Genomic DNA, 24,636 nt, shown 5'->3' with positions numbered 1-24,636 from the left:
TGTTAGATGTTTTAGACTTTTGAGTTACAGCCTAATCAACAAATGATGGCATCACTTAATAATTTCTTTCTTTAATATATTTTTGTACGAAAGTAAGTTTCACCAACACTAACATCAAGGCAAGTTCATTCAATTATTTATCGTCTGACTTCCTTCCTTGAAAATTTGATTTTCTTTTCTTTGATATTTTTCGCAGTTTGTGAATTTAACAGAAACACTTTACTGTACGAATGTGAGTTTTCAAAACAACATAATTTTATGCCACTCTAAGTACAGTATACTCCTAATTATTTGGGGTGATGTGTGGAAGAAGATACACAAATGATTGAAAAACACACGAATAACTGAGATATTTTCAAACGTATATTTAACACCATGCCTACTGGAGGGGTAGCAGTAGCAACAGCAGCATTAGTGGCCAACGTGTGCATGTTATCAGGTGCAGCTTGGCACAGTAGTCTTCCACTGGCGGTCTGGTTTAGTGCCCGCCACTGCCCCTAATGGCCAGCAACCCATGCTGCCGGTCCACGTGTGCGTGAGGCATGTGCCTCTTTATTTATTTTTAGATGTATGAATAATCTGCACCCAAATAATCTGCAGTACACTGTATCTGGCAAATTAAATTTACTTTCAGTAATACAAGCTACTCAAAAACATGCCCCTGTTTACGGATTTACTGAAAAGCAACCACTTTCTACAAAGAATACATGACAACTAACAGCCAGATTGTTGTGGTAGCAAACACAATATATGGACGATACGCTGGATTATTATAAGGGATGCTAGTGAATACACACTAGGAATGGACATACTCCTTTTTTCCTTTCCAGCTCACTATCACTGTATTTGAACATCTACAATTTCTTGTTCCATTTTGTTTCCAATTCATTGCTTTTATTTTATTTGTTTGCAAATTTCTGTTTATTGCATTTGCAAATTTCTGTTTATTGCATTTCAACCTCAAGTACTTCAGCACCCGATGATGCTAACTCATTGTATCACTGAAATATTTTGCAGATCTGTCAGGGTGTATACGCAGACGAGGAAAAAAAATTCCCAGATTTCCCTGTTAAAAATACACTTTCTCCCGGATGAGAACACACCTTTTAAGTGTTATTAAGTGACAGTATATTTTCCCTTGGAACTGCAAAACTTATCAATCCTTTGAATGGTTATGTTTTTATACACAGGTGAAGCATTTCCCGGCACTTTAGAAAACGAAACTCAGGGAAGAAAACTCCTTTTGGAAAGATTTTTGATATGCAATCAAAACCCCGCATGTTACTTTCCGAGCCATTGTAATCGAGATTGTAAGCCAGTCATAGCTTACGTCAAGTGATCCTGCCAGTCGATGACAGCGGATATTCAGACCAAAGGACTCGTGATGAAGTCAGCTACTAGCAACATCACTGTTAAGTAGTGCAGATACACAAACAAGAAAAGTTAATGTTTTAAATTAATATACATACTGTTGCTACAAGAAAAGTAAAACTTTCACATATAATTTGGGTCTCTACGGTTAATAAGTTGCAAGAGAAGCTAAGCTTTCACATATAATGTTGATTTTTTTGCGTGTGTTACACTTCAAGATATATAACACGAAATGTGCCAGTAAAAATTTTTAGCCAAGTCCAGTGACTTGTCCTCAAAGTTTTCCACAAATAAATTAGCTACCACAGAGGAGAGAGAGCTTCCTGCAGCACTACATTAACTTGCTCATAATAACGACATGAATGTCTGATCTTCTAGGCTCGAAATACTTCTAAGTGGCTCGCCATCAAACGCTCTGCGATTTAAGAAATTCATCGTACATTCTCGCCCATAGTTAAACTTGCGTAAAAGGAAATTTACTTTGAAAGTAATGCTTCTCAAACCACCATTCGCAATACTTTCCCGCCAGATAACAGGCACCATGGCGCGTTGACAGCTGCTATGGTGCATGAAGCCCGTATGTTCGTACGTGTAAAACATTGAAAGATCTTACATTACGTCATAAAAGAAAAAAAAGACATCAGAGGATACTCCAAGAGAATCGGAATTTCATGAACAATACTAAAATGGCACATTTAAAGTGGATACTCAAAGAGCACATTTGTATGTCCAGATTCCCAATGAAGTAGGCCTCGACCTGATATTAAGCTTTTCAGTGTGGGTTTCTGGATGTATATTTTCTTGGAGTACCGGTACTGTATTAACTCATTTCTGATTCTTTATTATGGCATAATGCCATGTATGCTAGAAGATGAAAATGTGCACTTGAAATGCAGCGAGCAGTGGAAATTAGCCAATAGTGTGGAACTAAACACTTTGTTTCAAACACACCGACTGCCTCAGCGTAAAAGATTAATAAAAATTTCTTTAGCAAACTGGCAAAAATAACTTCATTGTTCTACAAGGTGATTAATGCATGGCTGTCAGAAAAGTGGAAATAAAATGAAATCTGAAACTAATAACATAATAGCCTTCCATACTTATGTAAATGTATTTTAATTCACTTGATGGCTCCCGGCCACAGAAATCCATTTTATTTTCTTTTGACATGAGAGCAGTATTAAACAAATAGGAAACAGCAAAATCACTAAATGTAAACACGGGTCACGTAGAGACTACACACTTCCCCACTATAACTAAGACTGCTCTGCACATCAGCCCCGGGTCTATGATATTTCCAAACTGGGGCCATACCAAGATAGTATCAGCTTGTATAGCCCGGTTCCCTTTTGCCTGCAGGAAAGTTTATTTCTAGATGCGACAAGGATTCCCATGACAGAAACACTATGCACGCATTCAAAAAATTTTTTACTACTGGACCGAACTGAAGTTGCCTCAGACCACACGGACCATTCAGAAATCAACTTACAGAGTGTGTTCAAAAACCAACAGGGATGCACATCAAAATCATATGAGTAATGGATAGACCAACGTGTGCTGGATGCTAGGCACTTTGTGACACAAGGTTTTTTTTCTCCTCAAGAATACGAATTTGGTGTCCCCCCGCCCCCCCCCCCCCCCCCCCAATAGATCCAGACCCCTCTGCGCATACGTGATTCTGGCAACTTGGGTGCAGCAGAAAAATTTTTCCCGGTTGCATCTAGCTGCAACTGCTTACACAGCCAACAGCCACATTTCTGTAGCCAGAAATGGGAGAAGGTACTACTCATACGCCACTCAACTGCGCATGCGCATGAGCCCGCTCGTAACTGCTAAAACGAAACTAATGTAAACAGCTGTGACATCACGCTCATCTGAGGCAATTTGTTGTTATGAAGCATTGTATAGTCTTCCTAAAGCCTTTGTCACATTTTGCTGTAGGCAAACGCTTGTAAGAGCACTGTATTTTGTTCTATATGGCACATTTCCTTTGCAATTTATGTCTTATTTTCGTTTTTCTTTTTATTTTTCCCTCTCATTCACGTTTTATTGTTGCAGTATTATTCTGCAGTAGCGGAATACAGTAATACCCTTTGTTTGAGTATCAATTCTTATCAGTCAAAATTACAAAAAGTTAACTGAAAACTAAAACAACAAAAAATTCCCGGAATTCTAAAAAATTCCCAGCTTTTCCCAGATCTCCCAGGTTGTCTCGGGTCATATACACACTATCTGTGTAAGAAATCTAAAAGTTGGCCCAAGCGTTATTTGCTTTGGATGCAGGGCAGAAAAAAGTTGTAAGGAATCGCAGCAACACTTTTTCTCCTCGGAGGAAATTTAAAAGCATTTCACATTACAAAGATACTGCAATTAGTAATTTACGTACACTGAGGCTCGAAGGATCGAGACAGCTACTGCTGGGTTATTACCATTTTCCGACCGGATTGAAAACTAAAGCCTTACCACCGATTCCTGTGCGGCCGCGGCGGCGGCAGGATCTGTTGTCCCAGCAGGGGTGGGGGGTATGGCCTGGGAGGCTGCTGTTGCTGTGGTGGTGGCGGTTCTGGCCGCCTCTCCTTCTCTGGTGGCGGGGATGGGCTCTGAGATGGACTGTACGACTCCAGTGATGAAACGCTCAGGTGGCTGTCGTCGTCCCACGTCTCGTCGTCCTCGTCACCCTCTTTCATGCGGTGTCTGCGTTCTCTCTCCCTGTGGATGAAGTATCTCTGTCAGTACACCTTTCTCTTAATTGCAAGTTAATTTCAATTTGCAAAATACCAAAATATTAAGTTTTTGCCAACTGGCTACAAAATTTAGATTTGCAACAACACTTTCCTACAGAGTGAGGACACCCCTCGAGCTCACCCGTGGGCTGGGCACACGGAAGTAATGGAGGCTACACCTAGATGGCCCTATTGCACACAAGCGAACCTCCCTGCTACCGCCGCCAGCTGGCTCTTGGTCAGATGAGTAAATTCGATTAGCCAGTAGGCACCCAGCAGCTAGTTGACAGGCACTTGAGCTTTAGTACTCTGCCTTAAAGATTCTTCAAAAATTATTCTAAAGTAAAAGTTTCCATCAAACAACGGAAATCCACAATGGAATAATGACAATATTATGACAAGGCCAGACTGCTGCTGACCATATAGCACAGTTGTTGAGACACAGACAGGCACAACAAAAAGACTACCAAACACGTAAATTCTGAAATACACCCACACAAAACAGAACAGAACAGAACAGAACACAACACACACACACACACACACACACACACACACACACACACACACACACATTCATGTTGTCTATTTCAGAAAAGGCGTTCTGGCCAAAAGCTTACGTGTTTAGTAGTCTTTTTGTTGTGCCTGTCTGTGACTCAAAATCTCTGCTATGTGGTGAGTAGCAATCTGTCGTTTTCATAATCTTTTCATAATATTGTCTAAAAGTTTCTATCTTAGGTGAAATACTCATGATTCCAGCCAGCGACATCATCACACAGGGAAACAAATTAACTTCACAGACTACGTACGGAACTGAGTCGTTCTTCCTCAACTGTCAGTCTTTGACTTCCTATCACTACAGGCATGAGTGTAGTTGTTCATTAATCATTATTTAGCTTAATTAGCTTAATCATCTTTTGTGCTCAACTGGATAAAGTATTATGAAATAAAAGATTAAGAGAACACATCAACAGAAATTACTTCTTGTTATACCAGGAGAAGCCAAGGAATACTGGTAAAGTATTACACTATTGGTAAGTTTTTAAAAGATCTAGATAGTGATCTAACACGGAAGTGATGAGTTTTATCAAAGGTCTCTGACAGAAAGATGTAAAAAATAACTAAATAAAGTCCACTACACATCAAAATACAACACTAACAAAAAGTAAAAGGACAAATAACAGTGACTAATGTAAATAATAACTGCAGGTTTGAACACTTTGGTAACAATAAGAACAGTACGGTGTGCAGTGTAATAAAGAAAAGAGGCATCAAGAAATTTTGGGACTGTCTACTTAGTTCATGGTATGTATATCCTCTACCTAACAAATTTATTGACTTATGATAATGATTTTCAATACACTTTGCTCCCTATATTCAATGTGAGAGAACATTAACTAAAGCATATATCTCTTCAGGTGCATCGATGAGTGTAATAATTCCTCAATGACATTATCACAATAATATGATGCAAATATTTGATTTCTGCCAGCTGAGATCATGATAAAACCAAGATCTTCAGTGAGCTCAAGGATCATTCAGACAAAATTTTTAGTACATTTCATACCAATCTTTTCAATTATGCAAATGAGTATCCATTTTTAGCACACACTTCAAAGTAAGAATGCTGAGATAAAAACACTCTCTCTTACACTTTCAAATTCCACCGAGGCTGTCCTATGAGGTTTCATATTACAAGATCCAGTTTGAGAGACTGTCTGTCTGTGTTGCATATGGGGAAGGATCACACAACAAAGCAATTTTCACAACAGTCATTATTTACAGTCAAGTCTCATACTTGTTAACAGTTCTGATTTACCACAAAAGTTAGTTTTGACTTTCACACTTCAGTGAGTAGGATATTTTGTGTGGGTGTGGTAAATAATGTGGTCAGTTTTTGTATAACAACAGAACACCATCTGTTTATATCACAATAATTTAAAATGACAACACGGGAGCTACTAGTATTCTATAGTGCCTGGTGAAAGTGTTTCCCTTGTCTCTACAATGACAATTATACACAAAGTAAAGTCTCTTCAAGAAGACACACACAGACTGCTTTGCTTTTAAAATCAAAGACCTTATCAAAATCCAAACAATGGAAATGGAAAAAAAAACCAGAGTAACAGTACTGGCATGATTAGGAGGAAAACAGGAAGAGTAGAGCTGACATCCAGCCAACGAAAAGATCATTACTGATTTATTATTATGGATCTTTTCTGGTGAACACATTGGCTATATTATTTGTTGGGTTTATTGTTACACTGATAGTCAGAACGTTATGACCACCTGCTTACTAGTGTGTCGGATTACCTTGGGAATCAAGTATAACAGGACAAACTTTAAACAGGTAAGGTCAGGAAAGGAAATTGGCACTGTTCTTTTCCAAGGAACTATCTCAATAGCTGCCTTAAACGGTTTACAAAAACCACAAAATATCTAAGCTTGAATGAGTGGTTGGGTCTTTGAACTTCACATCTCTGGAAAGGGGAGTCAAGCGTAGTAACCACTGTGCCATACTGGGCAGTGACAATGTACGAAGCGATCAGCATGAAGTAAATTTTCAGTAAATTGGCTGAGGAAGGACCTGATTGGTGCCTGAGTGATAGTCTTAATTACCTTCCACATAATAATAATAATAATAATAAGAAGAAGAAGAAGAAGAAGAAGAAGAAGAAGAAAACATGGATCATTGGCACTGTTATCCTGCGTGATAGCAGAATCCTCAACAAACAACTTGAAAAACTTTCTACATATTAAGTCTTAAAAACTGAACTACAGCTACTCTGGTATAAACCAGAAACAGCTGTCCCAGGTGTTCTCGGCAATCTGGGAGCTGTGCTGGAAGATCTTAGTGGGCACTTGAAAAAGGCTGGCACTGATGAAATATCCATCTTCCAAATAAAACAAGCCGCTTAACTGGGATCTGCACAAAACTGCCACAGTTCTGGACTGCTTGAATATTGTCCAATTAGTGATAAAATACAAAATCCAGTGTATTAATTATAACAATAATACTAACAATAATGTTTGATAAAATGTTTCAGTTATCACTCACCTTCTTCGCAATTTAATGGCCATTTCTCGCAGTTCATCCTCCCTATCTTGCCTCTCTTGTTCCATCTTCTCGTGCCTCATGCGCTCTGCTCTCTTATCAGCTTTATCTGAGAGTAACAAAAGAACTCAGATGTTGAAAACCAGCTATTATTTTAGTAATACCAATTTAGGAAATGCCACAAAAGTCAATCAGAATTGCAAATCTGTGGGGAAAAAAAAAATCAAAAAAAAAAAAATCACATTTACGCTTTTTGTTTCTACAGCTTTCAATCAGACAAAGCACATTACGGCAATTACAATACTTATCATGTGTAATTCAATTTATATTGGAACGCCAAAGACAAACTGTCTTTAGCACAACTAGAGACATCTGAAAAAGTCCACGTTAACTGCTGGCTTGGAAAGTTACTTTCCCACTAAATTCTAAACAGAATTTGTATCCCTTCAGAATACCTATACTGCTGAGACCTGCTATTCCAGGTAAGTACAAAAGATTCTTTGCCATGTCAGCATCAACCGAATTCTTCATTATCGTCCGTAACACCTCTCACCATGAAGGTTAAATGATGATACATACAAAAGATAGATGTTATCACTGCATTATACAGCTACCAAATTTTCTTCCCAGCAAGAAAAAATTTACACAACAGATATACGCTTCCACTTTGTCACTTCTCAATTCCAAAGAAGAAGAATCAATCACCACTCAATATTAGGTACCTAATGACACACTCAAATACTAAATCAATGACATTGTTATTTAAGATAAATCACAGCTGATGCACTTTATAAGCACCAATGCAATTGGACTTTTCTGCAGGAAGCTGGGATTAATTCCAAATTAAGTCAGACGAAATTGCGTATGTCAGGAACGTGTACAGTTCCATCTAACTGAATGTATTTACTAACAACATCTGAAAAAAGAATGTTTATTCTACATGAAAATGGGCAAAATATTAACAACAGGAAATATAAGGAAAGACAGGAGAGATCAGAACGAATAAAAAGATACTGGGCAGTAAAAAGATACTGGGCAGTTAAGAAAGAACGAAACATGTGCTTACTGAAGAAGAGGACCAGGAAATGATTGACTAAAGTGGTCCAATGAGGCTGTAAAAGCAAATAATAATAATAAGAATAAGAATTCAGGAGGAGAGTATAATAGTAACAAATATTCCATCTGATCTAAAGTATCCCGACACCCCTATATACTGTGGAATTGACCGCTAGATGTCACAAGGGGCAAACCAACCAATATAAGAGGTGGTGAGGAGTGTTACGTTGTCAGTAAAGGAGCAGTATCAGCAGAATGGGTCAGACAGGAGATTTCAGTAACTTCAAATGTGGATTAGTCATCAAATGTCACCAGAGTAACAAGTCCATCAGGGACACGTTAACCCTTCTAAGGCTACCCAACTACAATGCTGCCAATGCGATTGTGAAGTGGGAACGCAAAGCGACAACCACAGGCAAATCAAGACTAGGCAGACTTCGAGTGCTGAAAGACAGGAACAGTCAGGCACTGTAAAGAATGGTTGTGAAAAATCACACAAAATCAGTGTAAGGAATGACTCTTGAGTTTGTAAGTGTTACCAGCAGTCCAGCCTGCACAATGACTGTGCGTACAGAGTTATCATGTGCACGTGTGTGCCAACAGTGATGTACAGAGGAGGTAGTGTTATGGTACGGTGGTGGTTTTCGTGATTTGGGTGCGGTCCATTATTGCGCTTAAGAAAATGCTAAATGTTGAAAATGAACCATTTTAAATCAATGTGTACTGTACACAGTAGAGGAACAGTTCGGAGATGATGACCAACTGCGTCAGCATGTCAATGCTGCATCTGTGAGGCACGGTTTGTGGACATTATAAGACACCTCACTTGAAATATCTGCAGCAGTGTTCAAGTCATCATAAAGGTGAAGGGTTGCATGTCCCAAAGTAATGTCCACTAATAAGTCCAGATACTTTCCATCAGATAGTATAGATATACAAAGCTTGAATACATCAACAAATATTAACTTCTAACTTTTACCTTGAGCAAATGAAATGATTCTTACAACAAGGGCCTCAGAAGTTAGTCAGTTAAGTGATGACAGGTTAGTTATAAAAAAGAACTGAGATCAGAGACCCTGGCCTTATTTTGGTGTTAATTTCTACATGGTCATGCCATAGTCTACTTTCTTTGAAGGGAACCCACACAACCTTTATGTCCAATCTATTTAAAATATAAGTCCTTTGTACCCTTTCCTGCTCTTTTCAGGTAGAACAACATCCAATTCCTTGATTCCCAAAGAATCACTCACCTATTTTTATATGCCAATCTACTGATTCCCAGTACATATTCTCTCCATTTGTACGTGGATGTAGTTTCATTTCCAACTGCCATTTAGACAAGTGCTTTTGATAACAATGTCCATCTTATTCATGAAACAATACATAAATACATGGGACATACCCCCAAAAACTGCAATGTTACTTACACTGTCTGTTCAACAGAGCTTGCATCTTCTTCTTAAGCCGCTCCTGTGGTGTAAGTTTTGAAGCAGGCTGTAACATATATCATCGTGTAGTAGGACACTGAGCTTCACAAAAATCTATGGTTACCACAGAGCTGTGTGCTGCCATTTTCTGATTCAAACTGAAACACACACACACACACACACACACACACACACACACCACTCTAAACATAGACAGTAACAGTGGGAGCACCGTAACTTGTCAAATTTCAACTAGGAACCATGAGAACACCCCAAATGTTACCTACTTTCAGCATATGCAACAGTCTAAATACTCCAACATCCAACTGTTGTAATGAAGGTTTTTCCTAGTGTGTGTTATTATGGTACTGCTTGGAAAATTGAAGTTTCTTTGCACCTTCTTTCATCAAATTTTTCATTTTTATGAGTCTTTTCTGCTCCTAAGACCTTTAGTTCTTCATCTCATTTTGCTGAATAAATTTACGATGTGAAACTAGGGAAAGTGTTGCGAGTCCTGCAACCACTACAACTATACTTATCTCATACAAACACATGCTCTGTATCTTTTCTGCTCATTACATTAATTGGAACTTTCTGTAACTTTTGCTTACTCACAGCTCCTCTCTAGAGCAAATCATGAAAGACCATTAAACCTGGGGAATTCACAATCCTCAGAATACTGTTGCTACTGCTTCCTGGAGTCTACTTAAGACAACTGCTACACCTTATTTGTTTACAGCTTCCTCGACACTATCACAATTCTTTAAGTATCCATTTCAATGCGCCTTCAAAGGCCATCACTGCTACAAGTACTTTGGGAGCTTTTCAATAAGGACAAACCAACATACATAACAATAAGCGCATATTTAACAGATGCCAACAGACTATTTTACAAAACTTCTTGGCAGATTAAAACTCCTGGACCGGGACTCTAGCTCAGGACCTTTGTCTTTTGCTGATGTGTGTTCTAACAACAGAGCTACCCAAGCATGACTCCCAACCCATTCTCGCAGTTTTACTTCTGCCAGAACCTCATTTCCAGCCCTCCACAAAAGCTCTCATGTGAACTGTTCAAGACCAGAGGAAAGAGTATTAGCTACAGTCTGGGGGATGCTTCCGGAGCTGTGCTTGGGTAGCTCAGTTGGTAAAGCAAAGGTCCTGAGTTCAAGTCTCAGACTGGCACACAGTTTTAATTTGCCATACGTTTAATCTGCCAGGCAGTTTCATATCAGCACACACTCCAATGCAGAGTGAAAATTTCATTCAGACAGCATTTTACAGTTATACCACAATCACAAACAAAAGAATATTCAACACCAACTCACATCTATTTACTATATAACTGGTACTATTGTTTGGTTGTGAAACTTTATAGTTTTGGAAGAAGTATTGGACTTTTGAACATTAAAGATTGTAGAGAATGTGGGATTGCACAAAAAAATGAACCACGGGAGTTGTACAACACCATATCATCATCACACAAGGAAATGAAAAACGACCAATTTGGCTTGGCCATAATGTTTTAATTAGCACCTCAAAAACATTAAGTTACATAGGCCTAGTTAATTTTTTGTTTGTTTGCCGGTATGTCGGCACTTCTGGTGGACATTAAAATCCTGATGTCACATTACAACAGCATGCTACTACAGGAGACAGGATTACTAACATATCGCTGCAAACAAACAAAAAATTAATTACTTAATTTCACTTTTTTGAGGGGATAGTTAAAACGTGATGACTACCCTTTGTAGACTACCTAATACAGAATTCTCTAGAAAATAACATGATGTGAAGAAAAGGAAGACCCAGATGATGACTGGAATGACGTAAGAAGGATATTGACACCAAATTGACAACAAGTGCAATAGGTAGGAAAAAAAGCTGATAAGCCTCGTGAAGTAGGAATGTGATTAATAATGACCTTGTAAAAGATGACAATGCAGAGCATACTTAACATTTAGAAATAAGAGCAGAATATTTTATGGACATATCTTTTGACCATGAGGAACAGTACATAATGGTCTGCTTCTCCACCAGTTTGCTGAAGTTGGTAATCAGCATTTTGCACAAACAGTGATTCACAAATTTTTACTGTTTACTGTATCTTAACACACATACCTGCAAGTAACACTATGCAATTTTCCGGCATGTTTTCTGAAATAATATGGCAATGGGAGGAATGACAGTCTTATCTAACTATAAGAACATAATATACATAGTTCTTTAATCTTTGAGTTTTGAGATTTACAAAAAACATCAGGTAATTGTGGAAGTTATTTCAATTCTGCATCATCTGAGGCTCATTACTTTATAAATCAATTACTAAAGAATCCAGTGACAATCACTTTCCATTCACACTTCAAATACCCACGCATCTAAATGTACACCATCTTGCTGTTGTTTGCAGCATCAAAAGTGTAAATGATGTGAGGCACAACACTTGAGTATAGTTTTTCTGACTAACAAGTGAGTTAGTATAAAAATTTCATTGTCTACTTACAGTAATTTTTTTTAATACTAAGAAACCACAGTTTTGATTAGTAGGTGCAACTTAATATTGAGTTAATTCTCTAGTAAATTATCAAATTACTGGTGAATCTTTCACCGGCATTCCTGACGTTCACTGCTGGATGTTTCCACGTATTAGTCTTCTACACACATTCCAACAAAATGACCACAAGTATCAGATGACAACTTCCTCCCCCCCCCCCCCCCCTTTAAAGACTCCTTGACAAATCTCTACTTTTAATATATTCCGGTTATTCAAATTTACACACTGTTTCATTGATATAAGGTATCTTAAAGTCTGTTTAAAGAAGTTAACATTGTCTGTCGTAAACAGTCGTCATATTTTCTTTGATAGGTTATATGATGCAGATACGCAAGTAGTTTTTCATCAAAAGCCATGGCAAATGGCTGAACTAGTGCTGTTCTGCATCACAACATAAACCCCACCCTCTTCATAATCGTCAAACATCAGCTCATATTCGCTTTGAATTCCACAACGCAAAAGGTTGGGAAATTTCCTTATCTTCAGCAGCTTCATTTGGAAAATTTCTCGAGTAGTCGGGACGCCTCAGTTGTTATTCTCTCACACTTACTGAATAACCTGCTGCACCAATTCATGAAACATTCCCAGATTTCGTCCCCTGAAAATCTGGTGTGCAGAAAGGGTGCTGTGAAATTTATTCTTCATCTGACGCCACCAACGAACACTCACTTCTTTAACATCAAACTGCCTTTGAGCTGTACAGTTCTTTATGGCCTCTGCATTATGAATAACCATTAACATAAAATTAATTTCATATTTTCTCCATGAAACAATTGTGATCTGCAGACTCTTAGGTCACTGTTTCTCAACAGTGACAGTTGTGATTTTCATCTCTTCCCAATCACTACAATTTACTATTCATACAGCATTATAGAAACAAAATAATGAAAGTATGTTATTATCTTGGCTCCTCAGAGCTGAATCAGGAGAAATATGAACAGTGTACTTCAGCACCTGCTGTCAACACTGAAAATAAAAAACATTACATATTTAAAAATAAGTCAGAATTAATTTGTCTCCTACAGAAATACACATGTTTGCAGAGTATTCGCCCATCTCTAAAGTTAGTTCACTTCTGATTAATTCACATTCAGCTGAACTGCAATTTCAATGTGATAAATGTTCATAAAAAGCAAGGTATGTGGGATGCATACTCGCAATAAAATTCGTTGCCAACTCACCCCTGTCCTCCCCACATTTGGCGATGCTGGTGAAACTGCACTCCATCCTACTCTCCTTAAATCATTAAATTAAATATGCATGTGACCCAACTACTAAAGTTCATTTGTGAATTTAAGATGACTCCGATTTGTTTGTTTGTTTTCCTGTCTCTCTTGGTAATTTCCAACAAGAATCTCTCAATCAGTTTTTGAATGAAGAATGAATCTTTCGCTCTGCAGCAGTGTGCACTGTTTTGAAACTTCTGGGAGATTAAAACTGTGCGCTGGACTGGGACTCAAATTCATCACCTTTCCCTCTGCAGGCAATGTTCTCACTGACCGAGCTAGTAATGAGAGCCACAACCCACAGTCACAGCATTAAAAATCTGTGTAGCACTGTTATGTCAAAACTAGTGAACATAAGTACAGCACAAAACGTACTTAGAAATCCTTCATTCCAGTTTGTACTTTTTCACAGAGTATCTCTGATTCACATATTTGACGTAACTTTTTAGTTCTGAACACTTCTGATGCTAAAGAAAGAGTGAATTACAAACTGGTCTGCTAATGACCAGCATCCTATTCCCCAGGTGAAGAATGAAACTGGCACACTGTGGCAGAAGTCCTCAATATATCAAGAGATATTGGGAGGTCATGCTAACCTGAGAGTACGGTACAGCTGTCAGTAAGGCACAGACACCAGACACCATCAGTTCAACCGAAATGAGATCTAGTCTGGTGTCAATCTTGCACTCTTGTACCTGTGGTCTGTTCACTGAAGCCCTCCACATCTTGGGAGTGGTCAGATACAAACAACAATTGTACATACACAAACTCCTGCATATGGCCTGCTAGCTTTATCTTCGGATCATTTCCTTGTGACAATTGGTGACCAACATCGGGGCAGTTCCATTTCTCCCTACATAAATATACTGCATGTGAGTCTACAATGACTCTAGGAAAAGGGATCTATCATTGTGTATGTTCAATGTTGCCATTTACTAGCATGCACAACTACTCTCATAAATTCATGTGGCCTTTATCCTAACTGAGAACACTAAATAAAGGTAACATTGCTCCCAAGCAAATTTCTGCAACCCGTAACATGAATGACTTCATTTGAAAGCAAACTGTATTACAAGACAATAATGTATCACCATTATCAATATTTTTTTAAAGATTCATGAGTCCTGTATGAGACAGTAATATTTCAATGGACAATTTCTGTGACTATGGTGAAAGGTTGTCATTTTAGAAGTAAATATAATGGGAAGACGAATTCTTGTGAAGAAGTCACCAATAGCCTGAGAACTTGCTAAAAAATATTTTACTGTTTGGATTATATTTTCTTTCAGTCTACCTTTTGCATAATCGATCGTTTAGGAAGCTTTTTGTTGTAATAAGCAACAACTTTCTTGTAGCAACAATGTGCTAATTTCAGTACCTCCCCCACTTGACTTTGTGCAATGGGTCAAACTACACAGAATATTACAATAGGATAGATCACACAATCTGATTTCTAGACTGTTAATACGCATGCCCACTTAATACAATGCACAAGAAAATTCACACAACAGTAAAAGACGGTTTCATTTATTACACACAAAATAATATAAATAAATAGTAGTTGATATGAATGTCTCAAGATGTTTAGAAACCAATCCTATCTCAAAAAGACAATGTTGATTTTATAAGAGAAAGAGGTGCCAAGCCATTAAAATTTTCCTACTACTACTACTTGCACTGCTATTATCTGCAATAAATCACTAAAACGTATATGCTAAACAACTTGATGTTAACATTTAGCTCACAGAGCCACAAATCATTTGTTAATTGCTGCTCCTTACTACACGGTTTCTACAAATGTGTCAAACAGATCCAAATTTGAACTCAAAGAGAAAAATTAGGTGTGCAAATGGATGCAAAGGTAAACTCGCGTACATCAAAATTACATTAAATTGCATGCAACAAGAACAGATTAAATTTATGATAATTTCATTCAGTTTGAACACGTCTACCACTGATCACCATCAAGCACTGCATTCCCAAAGATCCCAAATACTAACTATTTCCAGTAATTAATTGTAAAACATTAATTACTGTGCTCTTATAGCACACATGTCGGCAGAAGAGCACGTTGCAACTAAAGGACAAATTTAACAGTCTAAAAACAATAGTTTAAAAAAATATATAGTGATTCTTACTGACTTTGGTTCCGGCACCAGAATTACCAAACCCTGTATTCATTATCCTGGAACAAACGAAATACAAATAATATTTAGTGTTCTCGATTTCAGAAGCCACACATTACTTTAAAAAGCCAAAGTAAAAGCTAAAGTGGAGGAATCAAATACCGAACAGCATTGAAATGCATTAGATTATTGATGCTATCACCCACACAGCAAAACAGTAATTATAACGTAGCAAAGTTCTGGTACTTACTGGAAAGCACAAGCTTTGAGTCACCAAAGGCACACACAAAAAGAAATAAAACCAGGTAGTTTTTGGAGCAATTGTTTTTCAAACTAGAGCAAGCACGCACGCACGCACGCACGCACATGCCATTGCCAGTGCCGCATTTCTGCAGGTGGAGTAGGGTAAGGTGGGAGTTGTGTCAGATTGGATGGGTGCAGGGAGAGAGAGACGGGTATTTGGGACAGGGTGGGAGGGAGGCAGAGGAGGGTTGAAGATGGACGGTTTGGGGGATGAAGGAGGCAGCCAGTTTTCCAGTCAGGAATATTGGAGGGAGGTGTGGCAAATGAACAGGATAGGCATCTGATGTGATGTGTAAGGAGCCAGTGCACACTGAAGGTAACACAGTGACACGAATTTTAGGTGGTGGTGACAGGATGGAGGGACGGGACACTGTTGGAAGGAGGGTGTTGAGACAGAGGGTTAAAAGAGATTAAGGCCTGGGCGATTGTGGGAGCAAAGAACGTGTTGCAGGGACTACTCCCATCTGCATAGTTCAGAGAAGCCTGTGGTGGAGGGCAGGATCCAGGTAGCCCGGCCACTGAAATTATGCACGCTGTGCTCTGCTGCATGTTGTGGCACCAGCTGGTCAATTCTGTTCTCGGCAACAGTTTGATAGTGGCCATTAATCCTGTTAGACAGCTGGTCGGCAGTCACGTTGACATAAAAAGCTGTGCAATGATTGCAGCAGAGCAGGTATATGAAATGGCTGCTTTCACATGTGGCCAGGCTTCTGGAGTGGAACAGATCTGTGATGAAACTGGAGGAGGAAATGCTGGGTGGTGGATTGGGCAGGTCATGTACTGTGGTCTTCCACAGCAAAATGATATCTGTAACATGGGACGGGGAGTGGCATAGGGATAGACTAAGCTGTTACACAGGTTGGGTGGGGAACAGGACACCACTTTAGGAGAGACAGGAGGCCAGGCCACCAGTGAAAGCAACAATGTCATATACCAAATCTGCCGGAAACACTGCACAGTTTTTTATGTCGGCACGGCCACCGACCAGCTGTCCGTCAGGATTAATAGCCACCAACAAATTGTTGTCAAGAACAAAGTTGACCACCCAGTGACACGACATGCAGCTGAGCAAATATGCTCAATTTCAATGGGTCAACGAATAAAATGGAGGATGTACTTTATTCTCAGAATTTCGGAGAACATTCTCAGATTCGAATGAATGGAGTGAGTGGGAGAATATATTTCACGTGAGAATGTTCAAAGCTTGAGAAAAAAAAGAGTGGGGGAAGTAGCTCAATGCAACAAAATTATCCAATTTTGCAACTAAATTATCCAATTTTGTACAAATAACTCCAGGGAAGTTTCTCACAAATGGAGAACAGTCTCCATTTTCTGAACTGAGCTCTGTAGCAAACTTTTAGCTAACAAGTTCTATTGGCGTTAAGTTTTACAGATTTTTTTTTTTCCAGTAAAAATAGCACAGTTGTGTTGCTCAGAAGGCAAAACAAGATACACGTCAGCCAGAAAAAATACTGAAGAGAGAAACTACAGAAGTTTAGACTGGCTTAACAATAAAAACATGATTTAGCTGGGGAACTCCCTTCCTGAAAACCACGAAAGAAGAGAGGGATATGATTCAAACGAGGCAAAAATGAAAACACGTTTGCATTATTTAGAAGATTCAGGTTTTCAGTCTGGTGTAGGAGAACACTTAGGTATACTCCAGACAACAGTGTAATTGACATTTTCAGATGCCCATCATCATATTTTCTCATATCATAAATCTTACATTTTGTTACATTAGAAATAAATAGGTGGACCAAAAAATGTATTAACTGATTTATTACAACCTTAGCAATCTGTTTCTACTAATAGAACTGCACAGGCAATCACTTAAGTACTTGATGCGTGAGCAGACCATTACACATTATATTTAACCAAAATTTTTCCGTGTTAAAAAAAAACTCTGACAGAGTTCTGGTCTGGAGAAAGTGAGAATGTGATGTATCCTTAAGATTTCACTCTCATATTGCGCACACCTAACTTCAATAACAAAGAATTTCCCACGTGTCAAAAACTTGGTAACATCGTCAGAAAATGCATTTATGTGAACTGTCTGTATACCGTTGTCATTACAAAACTAAAACTAAAACATAGTGCAACTCATCCAGAACATGTTGATACCAGTTCTACATCTGTATACTAAATAATTTGATAGTTTGAGCAATCTGAATGAGATGTAAGACGATACGTGTTCGGAAAACTTTCTCACAGAATGTTCTTTTGCTCTGAGAATCCTCTCTGGTGAATGTTCTCTGTTTTATTCGTATGAGAAAATGGCAGCTTCACAAACCAGATCATCCATTTCCTCCCTTACACCAGCAGCTTTTCTAACCTATGCAGATGTGAGCTGTCCTCACAACACATTCTTTGTTTCCATAATAGTCCTGGCCTAAATCTTTGGTAATCCACAGCCGCCACATACTCCACCCAACAGTTTGTCTTCCCCGTGTCACCTCCAGTGTGTGTGCTGCTTTCCACTGCCACTGACAACCATGTATTATATTCCTAGCCTGTGCACCTGCCACAGCTCCCTCATACATTCCTTGCCCATAAACTGGAAATTCTAACCAACCACCCATCCCCAACTCTTCTTCTCCCCAACCCTTCTCTCTGCCTACCACCACTACCACACCCCCTCCACCCACCACACCCGTAAGCAGTGGCTGAAATGCAATTATTGCAGTTAAGTAGACTTCGGACATACCGTTTAATGTCCTGTAAAAGTTTCATGTCAATGGCTACAGTGGTTCCTGAAATACAGGGAAGCCCAGTCATTAAATTTGACATTGTCGGGATAGTGTGTTCCAACGCCCCTTAACCACTTTGAGAAGTCTGCAATAGCTAACCACATGTACCTTAACAGACACAGACTAAGTGACACCAAAACAGCTTAACTGTACACCATACAGAAAACAAAGGTAAAATGCTTGATCTGCTAGACCAATTAGAAATAATGTTACATAAAGAAAAAGCTTCAAAAACTTGTTGAATGAAAAGAGTTTAGCAGTCATGCTTTTTTCAGTAATTTTGAAAGTTTATTTTTCCCACAGATCGAGTACTTAATAATGAAACCATTTCATAAAACACCGGCACATTTATCACATTCACAAACATTTGTACTAACAAGGACATCTATGTAAATAATGAAGTATCACCTTGTAAGTAACATCTTTGTATTTGTACAAATGCAACATCTTCACAGTCAAAATTCTTTGACTTGTTTTGAAATGTGTTCAAAAACGCGCTGTTTCAAAATATTTCTGCACATGAGCCGTGTAACAGAAAGTGTGTATTTGTACATAAACATTCTCCAGAAACATACTCCTACTACTAGGAATAGTAAGTTACTTTACGATTTATCATAGTTACCATAGTTTTATAAACTTTTATTTCATAATGTGGCATTTTTGTAATATGAAAATGTGCTCTTGCGAGGCCCAGAATGAAACGAAATGGAAAGTTGATGTAGACTGTCAAAGCATCTGAAGATGAGTGCCCAGGGCTCGAAATGTATCATTCATTTTAATACAATCATGATTTGTGGCTGAAGGTGGTTGTTCTTTATTATTACGAAAGTAACACAGTTAGGGAAGAAACACTGCAAACAAAGGATAAAATTAAAATATATATTAAGTTTTGAAGACTGGGTGAGCAAAACAATGTAAGCAAGAAACAAATTACTGCAACTGCATGCTATTACCCACCCTTGGTAGTTTATTGTTGAAGCTCTAGTTGGCAAATTCTTCTGTTCAATACTGATTCACTAGTGATTATTTTTTAATATCTTAATTAAAGCATTACCTTAGCTACACACAATTATGAACATCTCATAAACAGATACAATGAATATTACTGTTAACATACTTGGGAGGTGGCACTGGTTTCACAACTTTTGGTGGAGATGGTTCCTTCTTCTCTTCAGTTTCAGAATCTTCCAATTCAGATGAAGAGGACTTTCCTCTTCTTCCATAATACCTGCACATAAACAACATATTTCATAAAAATAGCTATATTTGTCAAATCTGAAAATCCACTCTGCTAAAATACTAAAACAAAAAGGTCAAAAGTTCGATACAGCAACTATGTCCCCAAAGTAAAGACACGTTCTGCACCAAAATGAGCGAAAGTAATGTGAAAGATAAAAATCGATGTTCAATCCTAGTTGAGCACATCTATTTCATCTACCACCAAGGATAAGATTAGTCTTTTATCCACATTTAATGAGTGCTAATGAGAAGATGTGGGCCAACAGGAAGGCACGCATTTGCATCGAACACCCCTCCCCCAGTTTACTCCAGTCGAGCATATCTCGTCCAGGGCTGAGAGATGCTACTCAGCACGGAAGGCAAACTGCCTTCGTTGCCATAAGTGCCTAACCATTATATCACTGCTCAAAGGGGATGAGGTTTTGAAAGTGTGCATATGCACTGGAAATGCAGTTAGTTTTTTGGTTGTCCTTGGAAATTCTTTCAGAATTGCATCACTTGGCTATGTCGCTGGACCAAAAAGAAGCAAGATGGTTGCTGTGGTGAGTAAACATGAGCCCATGTACAGTGATCCTACGTCTGCATTTGAAAGGGAAATCAGCACAGGATGAAATGGTGATAGAATATGGGGAAAATGAGCCAGGATATGAGACTGAAAGAAGTGAACAGGGTCGTTTCAATATGATCACACAGATCTGGAACACATGCCACGAAGCAGCAGACTGTCTCTGATAGAGGAAATGAGGATCACTGGAAACGTAGAAGCTACGATTTGTCCGATAGCTGTACCCTCAAACAATTATACGAGAGCTTGTTATTGGCATAGGATCAATGTACAAGATCCTGCACAACAAACCGCATACAGATCCCCCTCTGGTTAACACTCATCCAAAGGAAGCATTACGTGACATGTTGAGAAAATGTTAATGATGTGGACGGACAAAGAATACCAGTATGCATTTTCCACCCATCTGATGCAATGGCTGCATGTCAAGTCCACCACTATGACACAACAGAGTACACGTTGGAAGAATAGATTCCCCTCCACCACAGAAAGCACAGTCTGAGAAGGTTATGGGATCCGACTTAGAGCCATTACAAGAAGTCATCCACACAGACTACAAGAAAGGGACACACAATTATGGTGCAATATTTCCACAACTTTGAGACCAATCTGCAGCGTGCAATCAAGCAGAAGAAGTGAAGAAAAGGAGGACAGTTTAAGGTGTCCGACTCCTGTTCGACAATGCATTCATTCATACCGCTCAAGGAACTAGGGCTTTTTGTTCGTGCCCATGCTACAATATCTCACCATACCTGGATCATTAATCAGATCTGGCACCCAATTATTATTTCTCCTTCTTTCGAAATCAGAAGACATTGTAGTGTGGACATATCGTCAGTAATTATATGCTGATGGTTGTGGTAGAAAAGTTTTTTCCAAAATCAAACAGAGAAATTCTATGACAGGTGTACTCAGTGATGGGGAAAAAAGTGAAAACTTGGAGGGATGTTATTTAGATTATGCCTAATAAATAAACAAAGGTTGATACTTCTATTCACCCCTCCCCCCCCCCCCTTCCCACAAAGGTACAAGCTTTGCAAGTGCCCCTTGTAGATCGTGTTGCAAATGCCTCAGCAACATTCACTTCCATCACATCGATTCTTGTAGAGGCCTTCTGGCATTACACTAGATCAAAGATATAGGCTGGTCGTCCACTGCAACTGACTGCGCAGGACTGTGAGAACAAGCGATTAGGAGTCCAGGACAAACAATGCTGTGGAAAAGTGTCCACTACAATCAACTAATTCATGCAACTACTAGCGACTGATCTGCCTAGAATGGGATTAGTTGCTTGGAGTCACTTGTCACTAGTACACACTGTAGTGGACCAGTTACACACATTTCTTTATTCCCCTTAAAATTTCAATTTAAAATGTGAAACACACACATTCATACAAGCAGGAACTCAGGTACCCATTTTAGCTAAGTGGCTGGAGATAGTTGTCATGTATGCCTGCTTGTGCAATTTCTTTTTTCTTTTCATTTTTTTTTTCTCTGAAGAAGGTTTTGGCCAAAAGATATGTGTGAAACAGTCTTTTCGCTGTACCCGTCTGCAAATCAACATGTCATCTTTACAGTGATTTGTAACTGTTGATATTCCAACCCAGACTTTCTATCAATTAATTTAACAAATGTAAGGGATAATATGAATCTTACACTGTTGCTGAGTACAGGTTCCTGTGAACATCTGCAAATAAAGTGACCAGCTGATGAGAGAGAGAGAGAGAGAGAGAGAGAGAGAGAGAGAGAGAGGAGGAGGAGGGGGGGGAGGGGGGGGGGGGGAGATAACAAACACACACACAAATTTTTAATGCGCCATTTGGGAACATGATCTCAAACAAGTTTTATACTATTAATAGTTAGTGCTAAAACTGCACAACATTCACAACATTGCCCATGGTTTCACAAGTTTAAATACAGAATAGCCTGCCATGGTTTTTTAATCAATGACCAATGCTCATATATGCAAACCAAATAAATCCTGAACACTCATTATACATCATGAGCACATCAAGTTTTTAACTAAATTGTGAGAAGAGGAAGAACACCTCATACATGAAAAAGTATGGTAACTTAATTTCTAAATTTCAAACAGTGGAAAATCCAGGATGGAATGTTGCAATATTATGAAAAGGAAAGTTGCCACTCACCATGTAGCGGAGATGCTGAGTCGCAGAGAGGCACAACAAAGAGACTGCCACAAATAAAATTGTCAGCCCATAAGGCTTTTGTCAAAAATAGAACACCTCCCCCCCTCCACACACACACACACACACACACACACACACACACACACACACACACACACACACACAACTCACATGAATATGACTGCAGTCTCAGGCAACTGTAGCCACACCCACAGTTGGCTACAGTTACATGACAAAAGGCAAAGTGAATAATGAATGTTTTCAATTCAGTGATCAATTGTTTATTTTACGGACTCAATTTACATGAAAGTGTGTTCATTTATTTTAAATAGATTTGCATAGTGTGCAGTTCCTAAACTGCTGTGTGAAGCTAAAAAGTAGATTATCCAGCAACAGAATTTTTGTAATATTCAGTATTTGTGGTACACAAAGTTCCAAACTCAGTTATCAATCACCCAAAGCAGTTCAGTGCAAGTCACAAAAATTCTCAGGAACATCAACTTTGAAAATTTTCGAGGAACTTTAACTCTCTTAAGTTAAGGCAGTTTGCAGGATTGGCATTGTGGCTCCTTCAGTAGTGTTGGTTAATAGTTAACTGGATAATCAGTGGATCACTGGTTCAAATCTCACTACATTCTTCCCTCCCACCTCTTCCATTCAATTTGAATGCCTTCATCATTCAACTATAAAATTCAGCAAATATATGCTAATTAACACACATTTGATGATCATTTTTATGAAGAAAATAATGTCCTGTTATTTTTAATTACATTCACACATACTGCAAATTTAAATTTTTAATTATCATTACTTTATAAGAGTGTTAACAAAGATTGTTTAAATATTAAAAAAGTTACAGATTTATTAATAGTCCTTTGCAAAACATCAGAACTTAAGAATTTATACTCGTTACAAAAATCTGAATTTTGCGTATGATATGTAATCAGAAACAAGATGGCATGCCTTTTTCATAAAAAAATGATGATTAGATAAGAATTAATTCGCATATATTCGATGAATTTTATATTTAAGATGTAGACATTCAAACTGAAATAAAATGCAATAAAAAGAGCATAGTGAGATTCGAACCAGTGATATACTGATTATCCAAGTACTATTCACCAAAGCTATCAGATAAGCCATGCGGCCCTCAATGAAAAGTGCCCCAATTTTAATTAATTAAAGTTTCTCAGAAAACTTGAAACTGATTTTCTCAAGAATTTTTAAGAGGTGCACCTAATTGCTTTGGAATACTGATATTTCAGTTCTGGACTTCACATACAATAAATATTAAAAAATATATAATTCCAATTGCTGAGTGGCCTTCTCATAAGCTGAACATTTACTCTTTTGGAATGTTATTTTTAATTCAATTGTCTTGTCAGTGGTGCAAAATTTCTGATACCATCAGATAAAAAAAGTCTACGGCCTCTCTTATGGCTTTTAACTGGTAACTTAATTATCTATGCCATTTATCGTGGTGGTTCCCCTGAGTAAAATTGTAAAACTAACATACACTTTGGAAGAACAGTATCACTCAGGATTAGAGGCAATTTTGAATAACATGTAAATAAATTTAACCTTCATTATGCAGGAGGATAGCTGCCACAACACACTGCTACAATCAGAATCATTATCTCTGTAAATCAGAAAAAACTGAGCAGCACAGTACGCACAAAACCAAAAAATAGCACAGTATGCGCAAAAACATTCTTCTGGAATATGAAAGACAATCTGTATCACTCTTGTGATATTCTATGAAAACTACAGGTTAGAGTTTAAGAGGAAATGGATATCATAAATGGTAAGTATGTAGTTGCTTTTTTAGTGTGTGTATGTCAATAGTGCAGAATGCTCTTTCAGTACTTAATAATGAAATTGATCAAAAACAAAGGCTCCACCACCGTAGGTTTCAACCGCAAGGATTACATGGCAGAAGGACTCCGTCAGCTGTCAGATACTTCCACCTACAAACCATGCCACAGTGATCCCATTCCAGCAATCCAGCAGGATCTCCAGTGACTACTCAAATCCTTAGGCCCATCCCAGAACCTCTCCCCAGAGTCCATCTCTCTACTTACCCCTACCAGTCCC

General features: G+C 38.4%; 1 protein-coding gene across 1 annotated transcript in view; it reads right to left on the bottom strand.

Moving 5' to 3' along the window:
- Nucleotides 1-24,636, bottom strand: part of LOC124717201 (CLK4-associating serine/arginine rich protein) — a 132,500-nt gene that overhangs the window by 15,064 nt on the left and 92,800 nt on the right. The window contains exons 12-16 of the mRNA XM_047243980.1: nucleotides 19,706-19,816; nucleotides 15,552-15,594; nucleotides 9,633-9,699; nucleotides 7,153-7,258; nucleotides 3,835-4,080 (exon numbers count right to left, since the gene is read on the bottom strand). Coding sequence (XP_047099936.1) covers nucleotides 3,835-4,080; nucleotides 7,153-7,258; nucleotides 9,633-9,699; nucleotides 15,552-15,594; nucleotides 19,706-19,816 — 573 coding nt within the window. The remainder of the gene's footprint in view (nucleotides 1-3,834; nucleotides 4,081-7,152; nucleotides 7,259-9,632; nucleotides 9,700-15,551; nucleotides 15,595-19,705; nucleotides 19,817-24,636) is intronic.

Source organism: Schistocerca piceifrons, chromosome 9 (genome assembly GCF_021461385.2).
Source record: "Schistocerca piceifrons isolate TAMUIC-IGC-003096 chromosome 9, iqSchPice1.1, whole genome shotgun sequence".
NCBI classification, from domain to species: Eukaryota; Metazoa; Arthropoda; class Insecta; order Orthoptera; family Acrididae; genus Schistocerca; species Schistocerca piceifrons.
This window is presented reverse-complemented; position numbering and strand designations above follow the sequence as displayed.